Genomic DNA, 26,205 nt, shown 5'->3' on the forward strand with positions numbered 1-26,205 from the left:
GTACTGCAATATAACAAAGAGTGAAAAATGTTATGTAGTCTGAATATTTTCCGTACCCAAGGTAGGTCTTCAGGAATGCTGACAGTCTTTGAGCCACAGCAGTCCTTGTTTGCTCTATCTTCCTGTGTTGATTTCTCCAGCGTTCTGCTTTTTGCAGTGTTGCAAGGTGTGTATTGGGGAAAGGAAATAAAGCTGACACAGGATGTGTTAAGAAAGACTGGAGAGGAGTTGACTTCACAAGAGAGGAAGTGGAATTAACACTTTGACAAAGTTTTTAACGCAGTGTCCATGTCTTCCTACCAGGTGACAGATTTCCAACTTGAGAAGCCAATGGACACATAATCTACATACCCCTGAGATCTAGGAAAATAAGACCACAGCAACTTTTCCCACCCAATCTATTTCCTGTGAAATTCATTTGAAAACTACTTGTTTAGGGTGAAAATGGACAATAAGCTGGTGCCACTAGTGTGCACACAATTAAATGCTTTCTAAACGCTTCCGTATTTACACAGCATTCAGATTTATTGGGTGTGAAACTATTGGCATTAACTCATGCTGATCCACACATGCATCAAACCATAGATGTCCATAAATGAAGTTGTGTGTAATAAAATTAAATGGCACAGGGAAAAAGTATTGCACACATGACACCATCTGAAATATATCAGCAATTAGAAGGTAATTAAGCACTTTAGTGCAAATTAACATGAGCTGGTTCAGTCCCAACTGATGTCCTGAAAAGAAATACTAAACCAGTGAAGGTTCCTGTGAGCAGTTTCTGCTGAGACTAAAATCTGGAAGTGGCTTGAATATAATTTCATCAGAAACAGACCACGACAAGAAGCACCAAGCATGGTTTCAGGCAGTAGAGTGAAAAGATCTAACAGAAAAAGTGAAGTGATTGTCACATGTGATACACAGCAGCACAGCACACGATGCACACAGTGAAATTTGTCCTCTGCATTTAACCCATTGTCCATGAGCCAAGGACCACATGTGGAGCACTTCAGAAAGACCTGGAATTAGCAGCTACAATAAGTAATGCACCATGGCATGAATGAATTTTCGACAGGTCTGTGAAATACTGTGAGAATATAGTCTGGCTGGTCAGATTGTGAAGTTAGGAGGTGGGAACATCATTTAATTGAAGGAAGGATGGATAGAAAAATGTACAGATATATTATCGATAAAATAAACTATGCTGCCATCTGCCAGTAGACACTGACAATGATCACAAAACACAGCCAAGGAAAGTCTCTTCAGAGAAAGAAAATAAAGCTGCGAGAATGGTCCAGCCAATGCACCATCTGAATCCTATAGTGAATCTTATCAAATCCTGAATCTTAGAGTGAATCTAATCTGATCCTGAATCCTATAGTGAATCTTATCAAATCCTGAATCTTAGAGTGAATCTAATCAAATCCTGAATCCTATAGTGAATCTAATCAAATCCTGAATCCTAAAGTGAATCTTGTGAGACTGTTTGTTAGGTGGCATTGGCCAAAATCACACCTGAGCAATGCTTGCATCTAGTTCCTCAATAAAAGTATTCACTAAATTTCAGTTAATGTGTTTTTTTTTCCTTGTGTCATTCGGTTTTGTAACAATTTTTGAACAATGGTTTTATTTCTTTGCATTTGTTGTTACTGACACCTGGTGAGATTTTTATGCAATAGCACTTTTAGAAATCGTTTTACTTACTTATTTTACGTGCTGTAAGCCATAACGTTATGACCACTGACATTGATCATCTCTTTCCAATAGAACGTAACAGTGATTGGCATGTGGCTGCAGCTCTTGACCCGTGTCCACCAACATAAGCAGCAACGATGGGTGCATGAGCATCAGAACTGGGCCACAGAATAATGGATGAAGGTACTTGATGTACTTAATCATGTTTTTTTAATGACGACGGTTGGTTGAGTGTATCACTTACCTGGGGAAGACGTGGCAGCAGGATGCACTCCTGCATTCGTGTGGATGCTAATTTTACACCTTCGACCTTCTTGAACATTTCTGCTAACTAAACACATCCCTTCATTGAAACAGTGTTCCATAATGGATGCCTTTTTAAGGATCTGTACAATAGTCTGTAAAGGTTCACATACAGAGACCTGACAATGTAATTTTATATAATGCCATTCTTCTTGTACAACATTTGGTTTTAAATTGGATTTAAGCCAGTGGATCAAATGAGGGATTTCAGTGATCAAAGTGATTAAATCAGCCAAATGCTGTAAATGTGAATTTGACTGTCTCGCAATTGTGTCTTACTAGTAGTTGTATTGGACATTCATGTTGTGTATTGGTAATTAAACGATTGATGAAAAGTGAATGGAAACTTCATTTCACGGTAGCGCGCTGCCTGTAATCATTCGCGTCGTGTTTGCACCTCGTCGACGCATTCTGTTTTCAGCGCTCACAAAGGAGGTCAGAGGTCAACCCGTCTGCGCACACTCGCGCAGCGTTGACTGGCACGAACCTTCCCTGACTCGACAGAGGAAGAGGAACGGCGACTTTGTGCTTGTGTTCGACGCTTGAATTTTCTTTCAGTATCAACCTGATGAGAATAGCACTGCTAAACTCGATAAGTCGTTTAAATTACAGTAACCGTAGACAGAGGCTGCATTCGTGGGTCTTTTTCTGTACCCACGATTCTACTAATCGGCTGTAGCTGTGAGTTGCAAGGTTGCAATGTATAACGCTGCAATATGGCAGTTTTGGAATGACTGGAGTTGAAATGCACGTCTAGGAAGCTGGTAAGTCGTTTTAACTTCCACGTTTACCTCTCTTGCCTGGTTGGATGCACCTCGAAAACGTGCACGCCCATGTTGAATGTGTCAAGGAAGTCTTTACTTCAGCAGCCAGCAAACTTGTGTATTGCCTTTAGATCCTTGGCACAGAGACTAACTGCGAGTGCATTTATAGGTTCACATCGCCATTAACTTTACACATTTGGTCTGTCTACGTGCACTCTTTAGTAGACCAGCATTACGATTTTATTAAAAATCCTTCATGACTGCATTTACACACACCTTGATTAATTATGTGGGTTTTTGACCCTAACTCCATCCTAAAGCAATAAATGCTGACGTAGATTATTTTTTTTCAATATTCACAACCACCACCTCGACAGCGTGCATGAATTGGAGCAAGATTTGAATTCCTTTGGCACATGCCATGCTGGACGATGGCAGCAGGTGGGGGCGGACAGCGGTCTGGCACTTTCTGTCACCTTTCCGCACCAGGCAGGAGCGCGTGGTGCTGGCGCGCAGCGAGAGCTTACCCAGCGAGCGCGTCATCAAGGTCACCATCACAGAGACCACTGTGATCGAAGCCGACTCAGGAGTGTGGAACACGCGCTCATTGACGTATCTGGGCCTGTGGTACTTCTTCAGTTTCTGCACGTTGTTCCTCAACAAGTACATCCTGTCCTTGTTGGAGGGGGAGCCGAGCATGCTGGGTACGTTTTTGTCCTGCAGATCAGGGTTTTTGCAGGAACAGGAATTAAAATAGCATAATAATATGGTTAAATGGTTTGTGGTTGTCTCTTTGCAGGAGCTGTTCAGATGCTTTCAACCACTGTCATTGGCTGCATCAAGATATTTGTTCCTTGTAGTTTGTATCACCATAAGTCAAGAACAGAGTATCCACCCAACTTTCTCATGATCATGCTCTTCGTTGGTCTCATGAGGTGTGTGTGTTTTTGGGGGCTTGCCATAAAAACTAATTTATTACATTATGCATGCTGACCATTTACTGACAACATTTACTGCTTCTTTATTCAGGAGTAAATTGACAAATTCACCACAGCTGTTTAGTTGAAACCTTTATTTATGTGCTCCAGGTTTAAGTGGATCATGCATCTGCAGCATTGTAACTAAAAGCTGCCTAACCAACTCTCCATTGATACTGAACACCAGTAAGACTCAGCTAATTATTTATGCTGTACTTACAATATAGGAGCGTTCCTTTTTTTGCTGTGTTGCAGATTTACAACTGTGGTCTTGGGTCTGGTGAGTCTGAAGAATGTGGCAGTGTCCTTTGCGGAGACCGTGAAGAGCTCTGCTCCTATTTTCACTGTAATCATGTCACGACTAATCCTTGGGGAGTATACAGGTAATCTGTAGACTTTAGTGCGCTTTTAATTTTTTTAAAAGACATGCTTTGGGTTGTGAATTCAGTCTTAAACAGTCAAACCCTTTCTTATACCCTACAGGACTGTGGGTGAACCTGTCCTTGTTCCCAGTTATGGCTGGCTTGGCACTCTGCACTGTCACTGAGATCAGCTTTAACATGCTTGGCTTTTCTGCTGCACTTTCCACGAACATCATGGATTGGTAGTTACTTTGTTTCTAGTGGGTAGGGTTAAATAGACATAGAACCACTCGCATTTACATTCGCTTAAATGAAATAAAGGTGATTGAGCAGCATGGTTGCCCTTGTGAATGGTATTTGGTGGGTTGGTGAGCCCTTGCCCATGTATGTGAAAAATTACCTTGCGGAAACATAAACCCGAAACCTGTGTGGTGATCTTATTTCCCATGTTCAAACTCAGTTTACAGAATGTATTCTCTAAAAAGCTGCTGAGTGGAGACAAATACAAGTTCAGGCAAGTCTTTTTAATTCCTTTTTTCCCTCTTTCCCTAAAACAACTCTGTAAAAGGTCATATGATTTTATGATTATTGCCTTTATAGACATTAAATGTAACATCAAAATGTGGAACAATGTGTGATACTACATTGATCGAGTCTAGTCTGCTGTGTGGCATTACAGAATCTTCCGAGTCACATATCTGCATGCTCCCCCTCCACAGCCCGTCGGAGCTCCAGTTTTACACCAGTGCGGCTGCTGTCATCATGCTGATTCCCGCCTGGGCCTTTCTCTTGGTCAGTATAAGAATGTCATCTCGTGCTCCAGTAGCAGCCAACACAGACATGACACAACAGACTCATCTCAATAAGATAACAGAAATATTCTCTTTAAAACTGTGTTAGATTTTAAGAAATCAAATATATCAATCACAAGAATACATTGTGTGAACCACAACTGGACATTTGTGCTTGCAAGAAAAGATCTGGATAAGGTGTCTGGTAAAAGCCCTAAAAGCCCATGTGAGATGCCACAAGAGGATGGGTGCTGTGGCTAGAAAAGACCAGGCTTTCAATTGAATTCAACATGTTAAAAGACATAAAGGCACCCGTGTTTAGTTTCCTTACCGTGTGCCATTCCTGTATGACACACATTTTCTTTGCCAGGATACCTGTGCTTTTATGTATAAATCTTCATGCACTGTTTTTATATAATTAAAAATGTACAGTCATTTCACCCCATGAACAGTTCAACCCCCAACATGTTCATGGTGAGTGTATGTAAAGTTGGAGCCCTTGTTCATTGGCAAGCATCGAACCAAAAATGAATTGATTTTACGGCTCCTTAAAATGTTTTTTCTGTGAACAGGACCTTCCAGCTGTTGGTAAGGGTGGAACCAGTTTCATCTTCAGTCAAGACATTGTCCTGCTGCTTCTGTTTGACGGGGTATTGTTCCACCTGCAGAGCGTGACTGCCTACGCTCTGATGGGAAGGATCTCTCCTGTTACGTTCAGGTAACCGAGCACCACCTCCTCGCTTCCTCTGCCTCAATCCACATTGATCTGTTCATCTGAAGCAATTCTACAATTTAACAGTGGTTGTGGCCCCATACACATTACTCACTACTATGCATGCACACATACAGGAAGAAAGGGAATTGTAGTTTATATTTCACTTGTTCACATTTGCATAATGTTTCATTGAAAGTTTACATATACGCTTTTTTAGTTTAATACATTATATGTAAATGCAATGTTTGAACTCATGCCCACCTTACTTCAGTATGTAGTTCAAACAGTGGCATAAACTGAACTGTAATTAACAGTGATCGCAGATCATTTAGCATATTACAAACAAAAAAAGCGCTAAAGAGACTGATGTGCGTGAGCGATTCATTTATTAAGAGTCAAGTAACCTTATTTGTGCATGTGTTTGTGTTTCGTTTTCTATAGTGTGGCCAGTACTGTGAAACATGCCCTCTCCGTCTGGCTCAGTATCATAGTCTTCAGCAACCAGATCACTGCTTTGTCTGCTGTTGGGACGGTACTTGTGTTTATAGGTGTCCTGCTTTACAACAAGGCCAAGCAATGGCAAAGGGTTGCGCTTCAGGCCCAGGCAATAGCCTGTGAGCAGCAGGATCACAAAGCTGTGGCCCAAGAGACAGAACTGAAAAGCTCCAACTAACAGGAGAGAAGAATGACAACTTCAAACCCACAGACAGATGATGGAACATCGGGACCTCTAAAGAGCCAATCGATGGAGAGGCCCGAGCTGACCTGGCGGTACATACATACAATTTTAATTTTGAATCTTTCAGTGAAATTGGGATGAGGTTGCAGTTATTAATGATTATAATATTTTAATATACACATTTTATGCGATCAAGGAGGATTGCAGCTGTGTCCAGAACTTGGGGGAAATATATTCTGAAAAAAATATTGTGGCACTCAAGTATTCACACTGTAGTGCCCGTATACAGTAGAGCTTCTCTAACTGGGGGAAAAGCCACTATATTGTACAGTGCATATATTTTCACATGCGCAGAGGACTGACTTTTGCAACTCTAGATTATGTGAAGTATATTACTTCTTATTCCATTAGTGTTTGATTCCCTGTCATAAGTCAGGGCAGGGTAGCTGTAAGTGGGACCAAGATGTTCTCCAGATGCAGGACCAAACTCAACTGTGATGAAATTCTGGATGAAACTGGAGCAAGTGAGGAATCAGTCCTGCATCTTGCCAGGTTGGTTGGCAGTTTATGTTCAGGACAGGCACATAATTATTTTACACTATCAAGAGAATAATCATTGAATTTTTATTTTCAGTGGCAGAGACTGTATGATAGAAAGATTTCCTTTTTATATCTTAAATCATTTTTTGCCTGTGCATTCATCCTAGCCTGATCCCAAAGGTGCCAAATGCTCACAAAAATAATTTTAGGATATGAGTTCACAATTAGTGCCCAAAAATACAAAACTTGCAATAAAACATGTTTATTGCTGTTATTCTCGCTGTAATTGATTACTGAAAACTCGTTGTAATGTTCACTGACTTCTGAGTCACCTTCATTTAAGAGAGCTGGGTGCTAATGAAGTCTATTCTGTTTCTCATGTATATTTTTCCAGTCTATTTATTAATTATTGCTTAAATCAGAGCTAATCCATCTTACACTAAACATGTCGTCTAATGGCATTCAAATTCAAATTTTCAGATAATGCAAATACAAGTAGTAGGATTCAAAAGCAGTTTTACTTCAGAATTGTCTTAATTCAGACGCAGGTAGGACAGATGGAAAAAAGCGTCAGTTAAGAAAATAAACATCCCAAAGCTCACAGAGTGGTGACCGACACCCAGAACGGGCCGTAATGTAATGTAGATCTTGTCTAATTTGGGGAAATGGCAGATTTCTGCAAGACTTGGTAAAAGATTCAAAGCCACTATAGAGCAGTATTATACAAGGGATATAATTTATGAGCGTTTATTTTTCACAGGCAGTAGCAGTTCCAGTCTTTGTACAGTGTTTTACTGTGAAATCCAGGACTGAAAGGGGTTGCTTGGTATCAGAATACTATCAGAATAATATACAAGAACTTCCCTGCTCCCTGGTAATGTTCCACACACACACACACACATACACCTATTTGGTTTTTTTCCTCCCCATGTTGGATAACTTCACCCATTTCGCATTCAACGTGTCCCCATCATGTCCCAGAGCATCAGCACATCCATGCATGGTAAAAATCTTCCTGATTTAGTGTTTTACTCTGGTGTGGGAAGTAGGTTGGGGTAACTTGACCTCTGAGAAAGGTGCCATCTTTAACTGATGTCATATTTCACCCTGTGCTCTTAACACCAACTTGTCAGCAAAGAAGAAGCTCTTTTTGCTCTGCTATTAAATATACACATTTTCTGTTCTGTGAAAAGATTTTTGTGTTGTGTGGAGAGCTGAATAAAGAGGAAAATGTTTTGGGTGAAGTTGGTTTCTTATTTGTCTGTACTGCTTCTCTCATAATAATTAACATTCAATTAAGTACATTTTGGTGTTTTATAATTATGACCCGTACAATACGCCCTAACAGTGAATAGAGGCTCGGTTTCTACATAATCCTTTACAGTAGCATTTTTATGATTTCCACCATTTGTAGCTTTGTTTATTTCTAACTTTTGATTTATTTACAACCTCAAACATCTGCGTTTGAACAAAATTCAGTGGACATTTTGAAATGAAAGAAAAAGGCCAATCCTACTTAAAGGGATAATAGATTAACATGCATTAAATGTTGCAGAAAAAAGGTTTATAAATGAGTGTTCTTGTACCCTCTTCAGAATCAACTCCTGCTGTCAGATTCTCTAGACGTTTGGGACTAAAGGAGGCAGAGCCTAATTCATTTAGGACAAAATGAAGCCTCTGTTGGACATTTTCCAGGAGACATTATTAAAAAAAAGCCACAGTAAAATATCAGTTTCCACAATATAAATTGGCAAGAAGTCACTATTTCTTAAGAATTGAAGATTTGCAAAGCGATCCCTTTGTCATTGATCTAATCAATCCAAAACAGCATTATATATTGAACTGTGACTGCTTCAATGCCCAGTTTAATGGTGAATGAATGCAACATACTTAAAGAAGGTGCTTAATGATGGTATGTGGCAATGATTGTGACTATATGACTATGATTTTAATCAGAACTCCTTCAAGAAACTTTCAAATGAGAATTGGGAAGTACCTTGGCCTTGGCATACTCTTGTTAAGTGGCATGCTTCGTTGAAAGCGAAGGAGACCCATTTCAAAAAAATAAACGCAGTATCTCCTATATCAAAATCCTGTTTCTCAAAAAAAGATTCAAGATTGAAGTTGAACCGTGTGCCTTTCGTTTGTTTTTTTTTGTTTTTTTTGTTTTTTTTTGTTCACACGGCTTTTGGATGGACTGGATTAATCTCAAATTTAATATTCCTTTTTTTGATGTTGGTGCTATCTTGTTTTATGTGGAAAACTTCTCTGATGCCATTAATATTGTTATACCACATTTACAGTAGTAAATTCAGGGGTACGAACGAATTACTCTTCTTTGAGTAGATGAAACATCTGGAAGTGTGCTAGAATGATCTCATTTCAGATGACAGATTGAATTTCCTTCATCATTTATGCTCCTACTTCTGTATCTATTTTACTTTTTAGATAGTTTGCCCCCTTGCTTTGTTTGAAAGTTTGTATTGTTGTATAATGTAACTGATATATAATGTCCTTCCTTCTATTTCCCTGCCTGAAAGAGAAATGTCATTCCTGTACATATTACAGAATGGAGTCTGTAAGAGAGCAGGCCGGAGTACAATACGAGTATAATACGAGTATAATGCGCTCGCTGTGGGCCGTCGCATGACCCGGAAGTGGTCGGGTCTTTTCCTGCGTAGTGAGCGCGGTGATGGTGGAGCGGGTTTGTAGGTACAGCAGGTTTGTAGGTGCAGCGTTGTACTCCGTGCTTTACTTCCATGACGTATATGAGTGCGCAGACGGGAGTTTGGAGCACGTTATGAGGTTTGCCCGCATTGTTAATGCTTTGTTTTTGCGGTTTGAACGCGACGCGGTGCTTGCTAAGCTAAATAGCGCGGTGCATTTCGCCTGCTCTACGTCCGCGGTTTGGTGGATAAAATGCGGACTATTTCGTCAGGATGTTCGTGAGAAGGTTGCGTTTCTTTATTTCGTGGTTAATGTAGTTCTCTTTTTCTGTAACCCCCCCCCCCCCCTTAGTTGGTAGAGATCTGAAGATGATGGGGGATGAGAAGGAGACCTGGAAGGTTAAAACACTTGACGAGATCCTGCAAGAGAAAAAGCGCAGAAGAGAGCTTGAGGAGAAGACCGAGCCTAAGCGTGCGAAAAATGTCAGTTTTCCTGAAGAAGAGTATAATGATAAATACCAACGAGGTGTGATAATGACAGTTCTGCTTTTAAAAGTTACATTGGCCACCACTTTGTTGTAGAATAATTTGTAAAGTTTAGTTGGGATGTCTTTGAAGTGCATACATGTTAGAATATTTCAGTCTGCATGGGTTTTAGCTGGAATTCTGCCATTTTACAATGTACATTTACAATGTGAAGACACAGCCATTGGTACGTTATTATATGGCCTGTAGACCGATGAGAACGAGACCATCCGTGACACTCCAGAAGAGGGCGAGTTGCGGGACCACAGGATGGAAATAACCATTCGCAATGCACAGTACCTGCAGGAAGACTCCACGGAGGACCGGTATTCCACCAGCGCCTTCTTTACGGACATTTGTCTCATTGTCCCCTGTTCTGACACCCCTTTCTTTCATCAATCCACAGAGGAGAGGAGGACGAGTCGCTGGCCATCAAACCTCCCCAGCAAATGGCAAGAAAAGACAAATCGCACCACAGAAAAGAAGACAAGAGGAAGGAAAAACGGCGACGCCGAAGTCACTCAGCCGATGGCGGTAACAACAATTACCAGCGTTTGCACGTCCTGCATGACTGCTGGTCTGCCCTCAGGCCTGGTATATAATGTGTAGATACAGCGCAGTTTTGAGTGTTAAAATGGACTTTCTGCTGGTCTGCCCTCAGGCCTGGTATATAATGTGTAGATACAGCGCGGTTTTGAGTGTTAAAATGGACTTTCTGCTGGTCTGCCCTCAGGCATGGTATATAATGTGTAGATACAGCGCGGTTTTCACTGTTAAAATGGACTTTCTGCTGGTCTGCCCTCAGGCCTGGTATATAATGTGTAGATACAGCGCGGTTTTCACTGTTAAAATGGACTTTCTGCTGGTCTGCCCTCAGGCCTGGTATATAATGTGTAGATACAGCGCGGTTTTGAGTGTTAAAATGGACTTTCTGCTGGTCTGCCCTCAGGCCTGGTATATAATGTGTAGATACAGCGCGGTTTTGAGTGTTAAAATGGAGTTTCTGCTGGTCTGCCCTCAGGCCTGGTATATAATGTGTAGATACAGCGCGGTTTTGAGTGTTAAAATGGACTTTCTGCTGGTCTGCCCTCAGGCCTGGTATATAATGTGTAGATACAGCGCGTTTTTCACTGTTAAAATGGACTTTCTGCTGGTCTGCCCTCAGGCCTGGTATATAATGTGTAGATACAGCGCGGTTTTGAGTGTTAAAATGGAGTTTCTGCTGGTCTGCCCTCAGGCCTGGTATATAATGTGTAGACACAGCGCGTTTTTCACTGTTAAAATGGACTTTCTGCTGGTCTGCCCTCAGGCCTGGTATATAATGTGTAGATACAGCGCGGTTTGGAGTGTTAAAATGGAGTTTCTGCTGGTCTGCCCTCAGGCCTGGTATATAATGTGTAGACACAGCGCGTTTTTCACTGTTAAAATGGAGTTTCTGCTGGTCTGCCCTCAGGCCTGGTATATAATGTGTAGACACAGCGCGTTTTTCACTGTTAAAATGGAGTTTCTGCTGGTCTGCCCTCAGGCCTGGTATATAATGTGTAGACACAGCGCGTTTTTCACTGTTAAAATGGAGTTTCTGCTGGTCTGCCCTCAGGCCTGGTATATAATGTGTAGATACAGCGCGGTTTTGAGTGTTAAAATGGACTTTCTGCTGGTCTGCCCTCAGGCCTGGTATATAATGTGTAGATACAGCGCGGTTTTGAGTGTTAAAATGGAGTTTCTGCTGGTCTGCCCTCAGGCCTGGTATATAATGTGTAGATACAGCGCGGTTTTGAGTGTTAAAATGGAGTTTCTGCTGGTCTGCCCTCAGGCCTGGTATATAATGTGTAGACACAGCGCGTTTTTCACTGTTAAAATGGAGTTTCTGCTGGTCTGCCCTCAGGCCTGGTATATAATGTGTAGATACAGCGCGGTTTTGAGTGTTAAAATGGAGTTTCTGCTGGTCTGCCCTCAGGCCTGGTATATAATGTGTAGACACAGCGCGTTTTTCACTGTTAAAATGGAGTTTCTGCTGGTCTGCCCTCAGGCCTGGTATATAATGTGTAGATACAGCGCGGTTTTGAGTGTTAAAATGGAGTTTCTGCTGGTCTGCCCTCAGGCCTGGTATATAATGTGTAGATACAGCGCGGTTTTGAGTGTTAAAATGGAGTTTCTGCTGGTCTGCCCTCAGGCCTGGTATATAATGTGTAGATACAGCGCAGTTTTGAGTGTTAAAATGGAGTTTCTGCTGGTCTGCCCTCAGGCCTGGTATATAATGTGTAGATACAGCGCGGTTTTGAGTGTTAAAATGGAGTTTCTGCTGGTCTGCCCTCAGGCCTGGTATATAATGTGTAGACACAGCGCGTTTTTCACTGTTAAAATGGAGTTTCTGCTGGTCTGCCCTCAGGCCTGGTATATAATGTGTAGATACAGCGCAGTTTTGAGTGTTAAAATGGAGTTTCTGCTGGTCTGCCCTCAGGCCTGGTATATAATGTGTAGATACAGCGCGGTTTTGAGTGTTAAAATGGACTTTCTGCTGGTCTGCCCTCAGGCCTGGTATATAATGTGTAGATACAGCGCAGTTTTGAGTGTTAAAATGGAGTTTCTGCTGGTCTGCCCTCAGGCCTGGTATATAATGTGTAGACACTGCGCGTTTTTCACTGTTAAAATGGACTTTCTGCTGGTCTGCCCTCAGGCCTGGTATATAATGTGTAGACACTGCGCGTTTTTCACTGTTAAAATGGACTTTCTGCTGGTCACATCTTGCTTGCACGTTTGAATTAGTGTGGATTGCAGAAGGACCTGGGGGGGATAATTTAGTATACAGTGCTCTCTACTAATGTGACCTAGAATAACTAAAATACATGGTTATTAGTGTCAGTCATTCAGACCTTTTCCTGATTACTTCTTAGGCCCCTGGGATGATTGTGGATCAGGGAACAAGCAACTAGATCCAATTGCAACAAAATGAACCACCTTAATCATAGCTGTGCAGCATTCATTAATTAGTCATACCGAAGTGCTTTATCATTTACGTTTACGGCATTTATTATGCCCTTATCCAGAGCGTCTAACAATCATTTACATTTACTGCATTTACCAGACTCCCTTAACCAGAGCGACTTAGTCAGTAGTTACAGGGACAGTCCCCCCCTGGAGACACTCAGGGTAAAGTGTCTTGCTCAGGAACACAATGGTAGTAAGTGTCAATCAATAAGCTTAAATGCAAGGTCCCGCCCAGATTTGAACTCTGATCCATGGTTTCCAGAGTGAACCCACAGTCATCAGTTCAAGCCTGATGGGTCTCTGGGAGTTTTCTCTTCCCAGCAGGTCCAAACTCAGTGGATAACACCGTAGCCTAGTGGATAACACATTTGTTTATGAATCAGGAGACCACAATGTCACAGTTTTAAACCCCACGTACTAGCATTGTTCCCTGAGCAAGACACCTAAACTTCTGGAATTACAAAAATGGAGGAAAAAAGTAATTTATTACCGAAGGAAGTCTAACTGTGTTGCTGTAACCTTTTCTGTTTTTTTTTTTTAATTAATTTATTTTATTTTATTTTTTAATACCAAGCAAGATGTTCTTTTAATTAGAAAAATGAATATTTTGAAAGTATATAAATGAAAGTTTTAATGTCTCTGCAGTAAAGCATCTTCGGCCCAAAGAAAAGGAGAAAGAAAGAGAGAGTGAAAGGAGGAAGAGGCACTGGGAACAAGACAAAGCCAGAAGAGACTGGGAGAGACAGAAACGGCGAGAGCAGGCCAGGGCTCACTCCCGCAGAGAGAGGTGCTCTCATAGCCAAAGCTTGGGGTAGCGTGACTTGGATTCATCTTGATGAGGGAATGGTGCACACCCTGCACAACAGACATGCATTTTAAACTGTTTTAATTAGTCTCCAGTTGTTCTTAGTGCCACTAGCTCAGTGGTACACTACTCTTCATAATGTTATGGCCATTTAGAAATTTCCTTAATGGGTTTGAATAGAAGTCCAAAATATTCAGTCACTTGAAAAGTTTGAAATAATGATGTCATCAAACCCACATTTGGTGATGCACTAGATATTCTACTAGTATGAAGATTTATGTTTTTATTGCATCTTTAGCTGTTTAGCTATACTAAAATCATTGTGTTTTTCTAACAGGGTTCTTACGGTCATTACAAACCTGGAAAAGTCATGAAAAGAGAATTTCCCAGTCTTTGGAAAGTTTGGAATGAGAAATATAAATTGTCATTAATGACTATAAAGACATTAAAATGTGATTGCCACATGAATGTATAATGAAGTACATAGTTCCTGTAATTTTACATTTACAACTACACCTAGCGCATGTCTATAGTATATTTGTTGGCTTTATGTAGTGAACCACGTCACCTGCTACTGCATGCACTGCGTTCATGTTCCAGAACTTTCCAACACAGCATGCCATTGAGGTCCCCTTGATCGAGGCACCGTCCCCACACACTGCTCCCCGGGCACCTTTCATGGCGGCCCACTACTCACTAAGGGTGATGCAGGGTTAAATGCAGAGGACACATTTCACTGTGCTGTTATTATTGTCACAATGACAATAAAATCACTTTAATTTAAACAATTTATAATTGCTGATAAAGTTCAACTCTACACATATATTCAACTCTATGCTGATATTCAGCTATTTGCATGAACAATGACTGGAGTTTGTCTTTTTAACTGACCAAACAATTACTTCCAACCCAATAATACGGCATTTCTAAATGGCCCTTACAGTTGTACATGTACATATTTAGCAAAACTGTATCTTCTACTTTTCCCTGATTTATATTTCCTGTTTCTTCTAGGGACAGGTTGGAGCAGATTGAGAGACAGAGGGAGCGTGAGAGGAAGATGAGGGAGCAGCTGCAGAAGGAGCAGCGGGAACAGAAGGAGCGGGAAAGGAGGGCAGAGGAACGCCGCAAACGCGAGACACGGCGAGAAGGTCAGAAGAAGAATTTCATGGTTAAAGGCTTCAGGATCATTTTGTTGTTCTTTGCCTAAATCATGCATCATCTTTATAGTTGCTTTACACCACCGGGGACAACCTGAGGAATATGGTGACAAAGCCAAGCTGGGACACCGAAGTCGAAGTCCAGTTCGCCTACAGCGCGAAGCAGAACACAGAGTAGAAAACAGTGAACCACGTAAAACAGGTAACTTATGTTGCTTGTTGGTTACATTTTTTTTTTCTTTTTTCTCAATACCTGCACAAAATTGACCATTACATTAAAACTGTGTTTATGAAGATTGGTCTTTATATTTTTTATTATTATATTTGCCCTCTTCATTTTCTGGTAAGACACATTTTTTTTTAGCTTTTTTTCCTACCCCTGTCTGGCAGATATAACGTTGGTTCATAGACAGCCAGAACTCAGACTGCAGTTGCGTGGTATCCAAGACCATTGTGATTTTTGTATTATTTATCATGCTACATTATTTTGTGACCAGCAATGTCGTTTTTATTTATAATTTCATGAAGTGTTTAAAAAATGTCCTTATGGGCCAATCTGAAGCCTGACATCCTTCAACAGATTAGAAACCTGAGATTTTACATTTGTGCAGTTGGAAACAACTCCAATGTCCATTTATGTCCATTTCATTTGGACTTATTCCGTGAACAGGTTTCAGTTAGCTAGAAAGCACAAACTGGATCATTGTGGTCTACGTCCAGATTGATCTTGATCTCGTGTTACAGTTGCATCAGGATAAGAAGGGAAGCACGTGCATAGTCCCTAATATACAATTCTGTGAAGGCGGTTTTGTGTGGGGTGGCTTCAATTGGTGAATACACCTATGGCACAAGTTCTTGTTAATGTAATATTTGTTTGGACTGCCCTTATTTTATCTGATTTCTGCATACATTTGTTCTTTCAGCAAATTTATGCATGTTATTTGAATTTTGAAGAGGAGAAACTAACTTCTCAGCAAGCTGTGTTGATGTGTAATTACTTCTGAACTTAAATGGGAGGATCTAGCTTGAGACGTTTGATAGCCCTTAATTTCCAGATTAAGAACCAGCATGGCTTGTGATGTTTTTTTTTGTTCTGCTGGGATTTAAAAGTTCAGTTAGTATTGTAGTATTTATTGCAGCAGTACATGGGCAGTGGTTGGCAACTGAGCAAGTACCGTCCCCACACACTGCTCACCGGGTGCCTTTCGTGGCTGCCCACTGCTCACCAAGGGTGATGGTTAAAAGCAGAGGACACATGAAAGTGTGGGGTGTTTGCAGTCCTGGTATAATTGCTGACGTATTAATTTTTCTGTCCACAGTTAGAGATGAGATTCTTGAGGACCGAGACTTGCTTTCTGACCTACAAGATATCAGTGACAGTGAGAGAAAAACCAGCACAGGAGAGTCTTCCATAGGTAACTAGCACATTTTTGCATGGTGAATGAAAATGAAGCGACAACATTATTGCTTATTCATAATAACCACATCAAATCATTTTATAAATCCACAGATCTTTTAAGTAGAATGATCTACGTTTAGATGCTATATCATATCTAAAAAGGCTAATATATGATTTTAAATTCTTACAATGATAATCCATTCTAATAATCCATACTAATGCATTCAGTGCATCTGGAATACTTTTGTACATGTGCTAACTCCATTTTTTTATTTTTAATAAACTTGCCAAAACCTCAAGTAAATTTTATGGGGTGTTGTGTGTAGAATTCTGAGGGACAAAATGTTCAGACACCCTATCGAAAAATGTCTGTTACTGTGACTAGTCAAGTGAGCCGGGATGAACGGACCACCACATGGTGTATTTGTCACATGATGTATGGTTCTTTTACCAAGTTGCCCCCAACGTGTGGTCTCAGCTGGCTGTTTACCTGCACTGACACGCTCATAGTCATAGCATCAGTATCTCTTTCTCTCTCCTTGTTTTTTTGAATGTGACCGTTGCAAGCTATACCGCATAACTTGCTATTATTGTTCATGCAACAAAACTGAGTAATATGTCCCAAAACTCGCTTGGACAAATGTATCTGCAAATTGTACAAACATATATATTTATACGTTAATATGACAAGTGGATAAGAAAATTCCAATCTGTATCTGACTGACTAAACATTTACGGCAACTGCTGATCAATCCGGCACATCAGCCCTGAGGAATGTTCAGGTTTTCTCCGAGTAATGCTCTCCCATGCTCACAAAAAGAAAACCTTTTTTGCATACTAGCCTTAAAATTCAACATCTGATCGTTTTAATATGGGAAACAAGTCCTGTGGTTGACATTTTGGCCATAATCTTATTTTGGGATGTTTTTACCATATTTGTATTTGAACTCTTGTGCATTTTTTAAAGTTGCTTTATCTTCCAATTGAAACCAGTATATTCAGAGAAAAACGAATCCTTTATCAAATAATAGTGCAAATAATAATTGTACTACTTTACAGTGTCCAATCTTCTTCAAACTGATCCTCCTACATAGGATATAATCATCCTGTCTTCACAATTCAACACATGACCTATTTCTGATTATGAAATGTTTAAACTGAAATCTGCTTTAAAGGGCCGTGTTACTTGCTCACACTCCAAACATTAACCAACAGTTACCTTAGGGACCAGACTGATCACTTCAAAGACTAAAACGGGAATCCGGTCATTCCAAATTTTTGTGAACTTCAGTGGAACAGCTGATAAATTGATAAAATAAACCATGGACATTTAATTGTTATTTTTTAGTTGAGGTTCTAAATGTCATTTTTGATGTGTTGCAGGTTTTATGCTAATTTTCCTGACTGGTTTTCACTTTTTTGAAATTGTAATCATTGGTAACTATATACAGATTTTTCTTCCTCGTCGCTTAAGGGTCTGGCTCAGGTTCAGATGAGGAGGAGGAGGAGGATTCCAGCAGCCAGAGTGAAGGTGAAGAGTCTGGTTCTAATTCTGGGGTGACAGAAAAAAGTGCAGGTCAGCTGTACACCTACACACACAAACTAGACATACAAGATGTTTTTTTTTTTTTCTTCAGCGTGAATACAGTATCTGCTTTTTCCGGCCTGTAAATCAACATCTTCTCTTGGTTCCTCAGATGACATAAGTGAGGACGAGCAGTCGGAGGACGGGTACAATGAGGAAAGAGAGAATGGAAGCCACATTCTGGCTGGTGAGCGGTCCAGATGGGCACACTCGTGACACTATTGAATGTGGCAACCCCTGGCATGGGGTTGTGGTGCAGAACTTTGCCATGGCGGTGGATCTCACTGTCTTCTGGTTTGGGGGATAGAACAGAGAGTGCATAAACCCCAGGGACATCCCAACATCCAGGCCAGGATCAAAGATCCTGTTAATCTTTGTTTTATCAGTCCATAAAACTTCCAAAAATTGTATTGCACCCCTTGGTATTGCAAAATTGCACCTTTTGGTGAATTCCAATCTGGTTTTCCGCTTTTTAATACTTAACACACCTTATACCTTTATGTTGTTTAACATGTCTATTTTAAAATTCATCTTTTGACCTCATATGCAAAAGAAAAACTAAATGAATTAGCCTTGCGGTTTAGCAATACTTTTGGAGGGGATATTCTTGTCCAAGTTTTCTTGTTCATGAGTAGCAGCTTCTTGGAAGAGCAGTGGCTTCATGCTTTTTTGTGACCTTGGTATGTAGATATGAGAAGAATGTTTACTCTGTGTTATGCACTGAAGACACTCAACTCTCTTTAATATGATTTGGAATGCATTTCTAAACGCATGCATCCAGGGCCATGGCAATTTTGACTGAAAACTCTTGTTTAATACAAATCAATCCTTTCAGATACACTTTCCTTTCTTTTGCAGTACCAGAATCACGTTTTGACCATGACCCTGAAGAGAGTGAAGAAGACGAGGAGGAGCTGGAGGAAGAAGATGATGAAGATGATGACGAAGAAGAGGAAGGAGCAGATGAAGGAGTAGATGAAGGAGGGGAGACCACACCTCTATCTCACACACAGTCAGCTACACCGGAAGAAGTCTACATTCCCAGCTCTCCACCACACTCACCTGTGGAGCTGAAGAAAGAGCTGCCAAAATACCTGCCTGCTCTTCAGGTTGGACATTTAAAATGCCCATGCACACAAGATACTGTTCTATATTCAATATTTACTATTATTATTCTACCCAAATTCCAGATTTTTTATGCTGTAAACACAGGGAAATACAAGCATGAGAGGCCATAAGCTCTTCCTTTAAACTGCTGAGATTTGAAAGCATTTCTGGTTTTCCTTTCCTGTTTAACAAAACATGCCCTGTGCAGTTAACAGTAAAAACCAGAGAATAAGAAGTCTGACACAGTGACTGTGGTCCTTGAAGCATAAGCTCTATGTGGCAGTTGATTGACCAGTGGTTAAGCCTGTGTGTCTGCTTCCCAGTGTCAGCTCAAGGTCAGGAGTCTGTGAGCTACATTTGTAGTTCACAGCATGCAACCATTCCAGGGGGGATAAGCACAATCAAAAAGACAAGACAAGACATAAAACCCATGTTAATTGTGCAACACTAAATTACCTGAAAGTGAAGGTGATTTATTTTGTTTATTTTTGTCATTTTGAAACAGCACAGCTCACGGTGACACAACCAAATGTGTCCTCACCCTTGGTGAGGCAGCCATGAAAGGTGCCTAGGGAGCAGTGTGCGGCGATGGTACTTTGCTCAGTGGCACCTTGGCAGCTCAGGATTTGAACCTGCAACCTTCAAATTAAAAGTCTGCTTCCTTACCTGCTAGGCCACCCCTGTCCCTAATAATTGCTAATAACCTCCATTAACATGCTTTAATGAACCTAAATGATTCTGTAAGTGACCACACAGTGGTGCAGTGGACTCAAAGGTAGCGAGTTTGAACCTGGACCCCTGATACTGCTATAGACATATTATGAAAAGGTTTAACACATGTTCATATGTAGGCTGGAGTTGAGGTACTGGTGCATTGCTGATCTTGAGCTCCTCTGTTTTCAGGGGTGCCGCAGTGTGGAGGAGTTCCAGTGTCTGAACCGCATTGAAGAAGGCACCTATGGAGTGGTATACCGAGCCAAAGACAAGAAAACAGGTAAATATGTTATTATTAACAGGCATTTTATGTTATTAGTCAACATAAAGGGGCGGTCCTAGCCTGTTTGGTGCCCTGGGCGAACACCCTGTCTAGCACACACACACACACACACACACACACACACACACACACACACACACACACACAGAGAAACATAAAACAGAACAGAACTAAGTACAGAAGCAAAAGAAAAATTGTCATGATGTTGCCCTGGTGAACCGCTCAAATACCACCACTGTAAGTCAGCTTCTGTCAACCATATAAAACATTTACATTTGATATTCTATTTGAAGGATCACTACTAAAGTATTATGGGCTTGAATGTGAAATCAGTGAGGTGGTGGAAAGTGATCTTGACCACAGGATCTGTGCTTCCAGCATCCATGGCCTTAGTCTGTTGGTCTTCAAAAGAGATGAGGCGGGCGCCTCAAACATGGCTGTCATAGAATTTGTCCTGTTAAACAACTGCATGCTTTAGCTCAGTGTCATCTATTTTCTCAATTATTTTCTGTTACTCTTTTGAAAAGGGCAGCTACCGGAACACACACATGCAATAGAAGGTCTGCAAGTTCTATTTATTTATTTATATATATATTTTTTACATATTCTACAGATGAGATTGTGGCCCTGAAAAGGCTGAAAATGGAGAAAGAGAAAGAGGGCTTTCCCATCACCTCTCTACGTGAAATTAACACCATCTTGAAAGCTCAGCACCCCAACATTGTCACTGTGCGGGAAATTGTTGTTGGTAGCAACATGGACAAGATCTACATAGTCATGAACTATGTGGAGCATGACCTCAAGAGCCTCATGGAGACCATGAAACAGCCATTCCTTCCAGGTAACAAAATACAGGAGATTATTTGAGAATTGAATAAATGGCATCACAGTTTGTCCACAAAGTATTAAAAAAAACTTACAAATGTGCAATCTGATCTAGGACCCTATGAAATAAGTTTTATTGTTTCTTAAATTCTGTATTTAATTCTTAATTCCATGTTTTCTGTTATCAATCAAATTTATTCACCTAAAAACTATGTAATTATGGACTGTGGGTGGAAAAATTACCTTCAATATGACCTCACATTTAATCACTTTTAACAAAGTGCTTGGGCATTTACTGTTACCATTTACATGTAAATAATATCTGCATTTCATGCAAAGAACTTTCAGAATATTACACATTCTTCCTTTTGTAAAATAAGTGCTTCACATTTGAAATCAACATAAAGGAAAAAATTCGGAATGTTTATTTTCTCATTCCGTAAAATGTTCTGAATCAGAAAATTGTTTTTGTCTTCTATGTAGTATATTAACTGTTAAATAGAATTGCATTACTTAAAAAAAAAAATACAATTTTCATTGACTAAAATTAGACTTAAATATGCTCAGTCATTAAGTCGAGTGAAACTTGACTAGTCTGGATGTGACTAAGACTAATAAACGCTAATATGACAGTTTGACACAAAGACTATAGCAGAAGTACAATTAAGTAAAATGTTATTGTGTTTCTGTGGCCTCATTGACATGAGAGGTTACAGAGATTACATGCACATTCATGGATGATTGATAAAAAGAAAATGGTTCTCAGTGCAATTTAGTGATTTACCTACACTGTCTTTATGTCTTTATGACTAAAAAGGGTTCAGGGAAGGTGACTACTGGTATGAGGATTATAGAAACAAATCTCTGAATTTCATCCACGCAGGTCTTAATGTTTGATTGGATCTCTCTTATTTTTCTTGGTGATGTTGAGAAAGGAACATCTCTAGCGGTAACATGGACTAATTGAAGAACTGTGCATGCTGCTGTTCTGTATTTATGTGCTTGCATATTAGAATATCCTCCCCAATGAAATGAAGTGTGCAAATGATAAAACCCCTGACACTTGTCCATGCAGAGGTGACACCACAATGTGTTCCTCATTCTGAACTTACTAGACATGCTAAATCCAGTCCCTTTCCCCATTCTTTTGGCAGGTGAGGTTAAAACTCTAATGATACAGTTGCTGCGAGGGGTTCGTCATCTTCATGACAACTGGATTCTTCATCGGGACCTAAAAACATCCAACCTGCTGCTTAGTCACAAAGGAATTCTGAAGGTGATGCTTCTTCACACATGAAATTATGATACATTAATATGTTGACTAAACTCATGTGAATTACTTTTTTACATAGTACTCATCAGTCATGTTCACAGTTGTGTGATTTGATTCTGCTGCTTAAACGTGCACAGTTGCATGATCATCCTATGCTATGATAATACCAATTTGAGGTTTGGGAAGAGGTTGAATGGCTTGTTTTCAATAGATTGGTGACTTTGGATTGGCCCGTGAGTACGGTTCTCCCTTGAAGCCCTACACGCCTGTGGTGGTCACACTGTGGTATCGTTCTCCCGAGCTCCTGCTGGGAGCAAAGGTCGGTTTCCCACCTGTTACCAGACATGTGTGCATTATCCAGGGGCAGAATTGTGATCAGCGGTTTGCTCTTCCCACCCCACAGGAATACTCCACTGCAGTGGACATGTGGTCAGTAGGTTGCATATTTGGGGAGCTGCTTACTCAGAAGCCCTTGTTTCCTGGTAAATCTGAAATTGACCAGATCAACAAAGTCTTTAAGGTCTGTCATGTTTATTCATTTAAAACTCTTTTTCCTGTGTACGTCTTACCAAGTCACACTTTTAGAGCTCCCCTAAATATCTCGTCTTTCAGGGAATTCACATGAGCACAATATCACATAAACAGGTTATTTGATGGTATGTAATTTGGCTGATCGTGTGTTAAACAGCAGTTGTAAGTATACAGGCATAAAGATCAGATATGAATGTCAGTGTGTGATAAATTGTGTAGGTCCAGTGTAATTTCTAGACACTTCATGTTGGATAAATGTGCTTTTTATCTATTTAGGTTGGTTTTGCTCTTATCTTTATTGAATGCAGTGTGCAGGTTTAATGTAACACAAGCCAGTGAATAAAACCAAAATCTGCGCAATGTGAACTGTGAGTGTGTGTGGGCGTTCTTCCTGTGTCTGTCCCTCCTCAGGATCTTGGTTCACCCAGTGAGAAAATCTGGCCAGGTTTCAGCGAGCTTCCGGCAGTGAAGAAGATGAATTTCACAGAGTACCCCTACAACAACTTGCGCAAGCGCTTTGGTGCGCTGCTTTCTGACCAGGGCTTTGACCTGATCAACAAGTAAGAACAGATTTCTTTCACAACGTCATGGTTTAGGAACATAGTATTGCACCCAAGCTAGACAAAAGCCATATTCTGACCTCATTGTGTGGTAATTAGGATGATATGAATGAGCTTCCCTGGCTCAGTGCTGACAACAACGCCGGTTTATTTATTCAGGTTCCTCACATATTGCCCCAGTAAACGGATAACCGCGGAGGAGGCCCTGAAGCACGAATATTTCCGGGAGACGCCACTGCCCATCGAGCCGTCAATGTTCCCTACGTGGCCGGCCAAGAGTGAGCAGCAGCGAGTGAAGAGGGGCACAAGCCCCCGCCCTCCTGAAGGAGGACTGGGGTACAGCCAGCTGGTGAGGGACACCATTTAAAAAAAAAAAAAAAAAAAAAAATCACATTTCATCTACATTGCAGGATTACCTGTCTGTGTATATAACTATATATATATATATATATATATATATATACACACACACACACACACACACACACACACACACACACACACTGTGTATACAGGGAGTGCAGAATTATTAGGCAAGTTGTATTTTTGAGGAATAATTTTATTATTGAACCATGTTCTCAATAAACCCCAAAAACTCATTAATATCAAAGCTGAATGTTTTTGGAAGTAGTTTTTAGTTTGTTTTTATTTTTTAGCTATTTTAGGGGGATATCTGTGTGTGCAGGTGACTATTACTGTGCATAATTATTAGGCAACTTAACAAAAAACAAATATATACCCATTTCAATTATTTATTTTTACCAGTGAAACCAATATAACATCTCCACATTCACAAATATACATTTCTGACATTCAAAAACAAAACAAAAACAAATCAGCGACCAATATAGCCACCTTTCTTTGCAAGGACACTGAAAAGCCTGCCATCCATGGATTCTGTCAGTGTTTTGATCTGTTCACCATCAACATTGCGTGCAGCAGCAACCACAGCCTCCCAGACACTGTTCAGAGAGGTGTACTGTTTTCCCTCCTTGTAAATCTCACATTTGATGATGGACCACAGGTTCTCAATGGGGTTCAGATCAGGTGAACAAGGAGGCCATGTCATTAGTTTTTCTTCTTTTATACCCTTTCTTGCCAGCCACGCTGTGGAGTACTTGGACGCGTGTGATGGAGCATTGTCCTGCATGAAAATCATGTTTTTCTTGAAGGATGCAGACTTCTTCCTGTACCACTGCTTGAAGGTGTCTTCCAGAAACTGGCAGTAGGACTGGGAGTTGAGCTTGACTCCATCCTCAACCCGAAAAGGCCCCACAAGCTCATCTTTGATGATACCAGCCCTCCAGTACTCCACCTCCACCTTGCTGGCGTCTGAGCCAGACTGGAGCTCTCTGCCCTTTACCAATCCAGCCACGGGCCCATCCATCTGGCCCATCAAGACTCACTCTCATTTCATCAGTCCATAAAACCTTAGAAAAATCAGTCTTGAGATATTTCTTGGCCCAGTCTTGACGTTTCAGCTTGTGTGTCTTGTTCAGTGGTGGTCGTCTTTCAGCCTTTCTTACCTTGGCCATGTCTCTGAGTATTGCACACCTTGTGCTTTTGGGCACTCCAGTGATGTTGCAGCTCTGAAATATGGCCAAACTGGTGGCAAGTGGCATCTTGGCAGCTGCACGCTTGACTTTTCTCAGTTCATGGGCAGTTATTTTGCGTCTTGGTGTTTCCACACGCTTCTTGTGACCCTGTTGACTATTTTGAATGAAACGCTTGATTGTTCGATGATCACGCTTCAGAAGCTTTGCAATTTTAAGAGTGCTGCATCCCTCTGCAAGATATCTCACTATTTTTGACTTTTCTGAGCCTGTCAAGTCCTTCTTTTGACCCATTTTGCCAAAGGAAAGGAAGTTGCCTAATAATTATGCACACCTGATATAGGGTGTTGATGTCATTAGACCACACCCCTTCTCATTACAGAGATGCACATCACCTAATATGCTTAATTGGTAGTAGGCTTTCGAGCCTATACAGCTTGGAGTAAGACAACATGCATGAAGAGGATGATGTGGACAAAATACTCATTTGCCTAATAATTCTGCACTCCCTGTATATGTGGTGTTATTATATTTGTGATGTTTCAACACAATGTCAATTAAGATGAACTATAACTATAGAATGTAGAATATTTCTAATGATGCCATATTTTCCAGTAATATTGAAAAACTATAATATGATCAGCTATATATTGTTAAACACAACAGTGTTTGCAGTTATGTCGTTGTGCGAATTACTGTCAACGTACGTAAACCTGCTTTAGTCTGTATCCACATTCATCACTCTTACATTCTGTACCACACATCTGAATCTGACTTCTCGGCTTGTCTTGCAGGGGGACGATGATCTGAAGGACACCGGTTTCCACCTGACTGTGGCCAATCAGGGCGCGTCCAAAGCAGGGCCTGGCTTTAGCCTGAAGTTCTGATGTACTTTCAGTGACTGGATGCAGAACAACAGATATTTATATGATCTCGCTGATGAGGAGCAGGAGGAGGTTGTGAAGACAGCACTGTGTTAAATTAGATGAGAGAGAGAGAGAGAAAGAGAGGAGTTTCCAGGAACTGGATCCCGCAGTTATGTGTATATTTCAACCCCAGGTCCTGTATTTGTATTTTTCCCCTCTTTCTTAGCAACTTTTCACATTGATCTAATAGAGATGTACAGTGGACTTAGACGTGTAGAATAATCTCTTATCTTACTGAGGGGGGCAATTCTTGTTTTCTTCATAACTGTAAATGCTTTTAGCATGAATACAATTGCTGGGTCAACTTTAAATTGTAAATTCTGTTTGCTATTGTAGTGTTCTTTGACACCTTTTTAATAGGTTTTTTATAAAATGTATTTTTTGTCTCCATGTACTAAATGAATGAATATTGAAGATGGACTGCATAAAGCATTGCCTTTATTTTTCATTATTTAGAAATGTCCAACGTTGTCCTGTTT

General features: G+C 40.6%; 2 protein-coding genes across 9 annotated transcripts; both read left to right on the forward strand.

Annotated features, from left to right (window-relative positions):
• The first annotated feature begins 2,473 nt into the window (after positions 1–2,473).
• On the forward strand, positions 2,474–8,070 carry LOC114798227 (solute carrier family 35 member E2A). Its single transcript, XM_028993747.1, has 9 exons — positions 2,474–2,762; positions 3,140–3,466; positions 3,562–3,697; positions 3,995–4,122; positions 4,223–4,343; positions 4,562–4,615; positions 4,821–4,893; positions 5,465–5,610; positions 6,049–8,070. Exons 2-9 carry the CDS (start codon positions 3,184–3,186, stop codon positions 6,278–6,280), a joined length of 1,173 nt encoding a protein of 390 aa, XP_028849580.1. The 5' UTR covers positions 2,474–2,762; positions 3,140–3,183; the 3' UTR covers positions 6,281–8,070.
• Positions 8,071–9,484: 1,414 nt separating this feature from the next.
• cdk11b (cyclin dependent kinase 11B) lies at positions 9,485–26,155 on the forward strand. 8 transcript variants are annotated; one of them, XM_028993618.1, is made up of 19 exons: positions 9,485–9,631; positions 9,845–9,975; positions 10,228–10,343; positions 10,424–10,611; positions 13,651–13,816; positions 14,825–14,961; positions 15,041–15,172; positions 16,290–16,385; positions 17,844–17,945; positions 18,067–18,141; positions 18,813–19,063; positions 19,965–20,055; positions 20,672–20,899; positions 22,038–22,159; positions 22,368–22,475; positions 22,560–22,676; positions 23,099–23,247; positions 23,407–23,596; positions 25,595–26,155. In XM_028993618.1, exons 2-19 carry the CDS (start codon positions 9,862–9,864, stop codon positions 25,685–25,687), a joined length of 2,475 nt encoding a protein of 824 aa, XP_028849451.1. In that variant the 5' UTR covers positions 9,485–9,631; positions 9,845–9,861; the 3' UTR covers positions 25,688–26,155. The 8 variants fall into 8 exon arrangements, with proteins under 8 accessions (XP_028849451.1, XP_028849455.1, XP_028849456.1 ...); XM_028993622.1 differs by having other exon boundaries at positions 10,424–10,551; XM_028993623.1 differs by having other exon boundaries at positions 10,424–10,551; positions 13,651–13,792.
• Positions 26,156–26,205: the final 50 nt, after the last annotated feature.

This window comes from Denticeps clupeoides, chromosome 10, assembly GCF_900700375.1.
Source record: "Denticeps clupeoides chromosome 10, fDenClu1.1, whole genome shotgun sequence".
Lineage (NCBI taxonomy): Eukaryota > Metazoa > Chordata > Actinopteri > Clupeiformes > Denticipitidae > Denticeps > Denticeps clupeoides.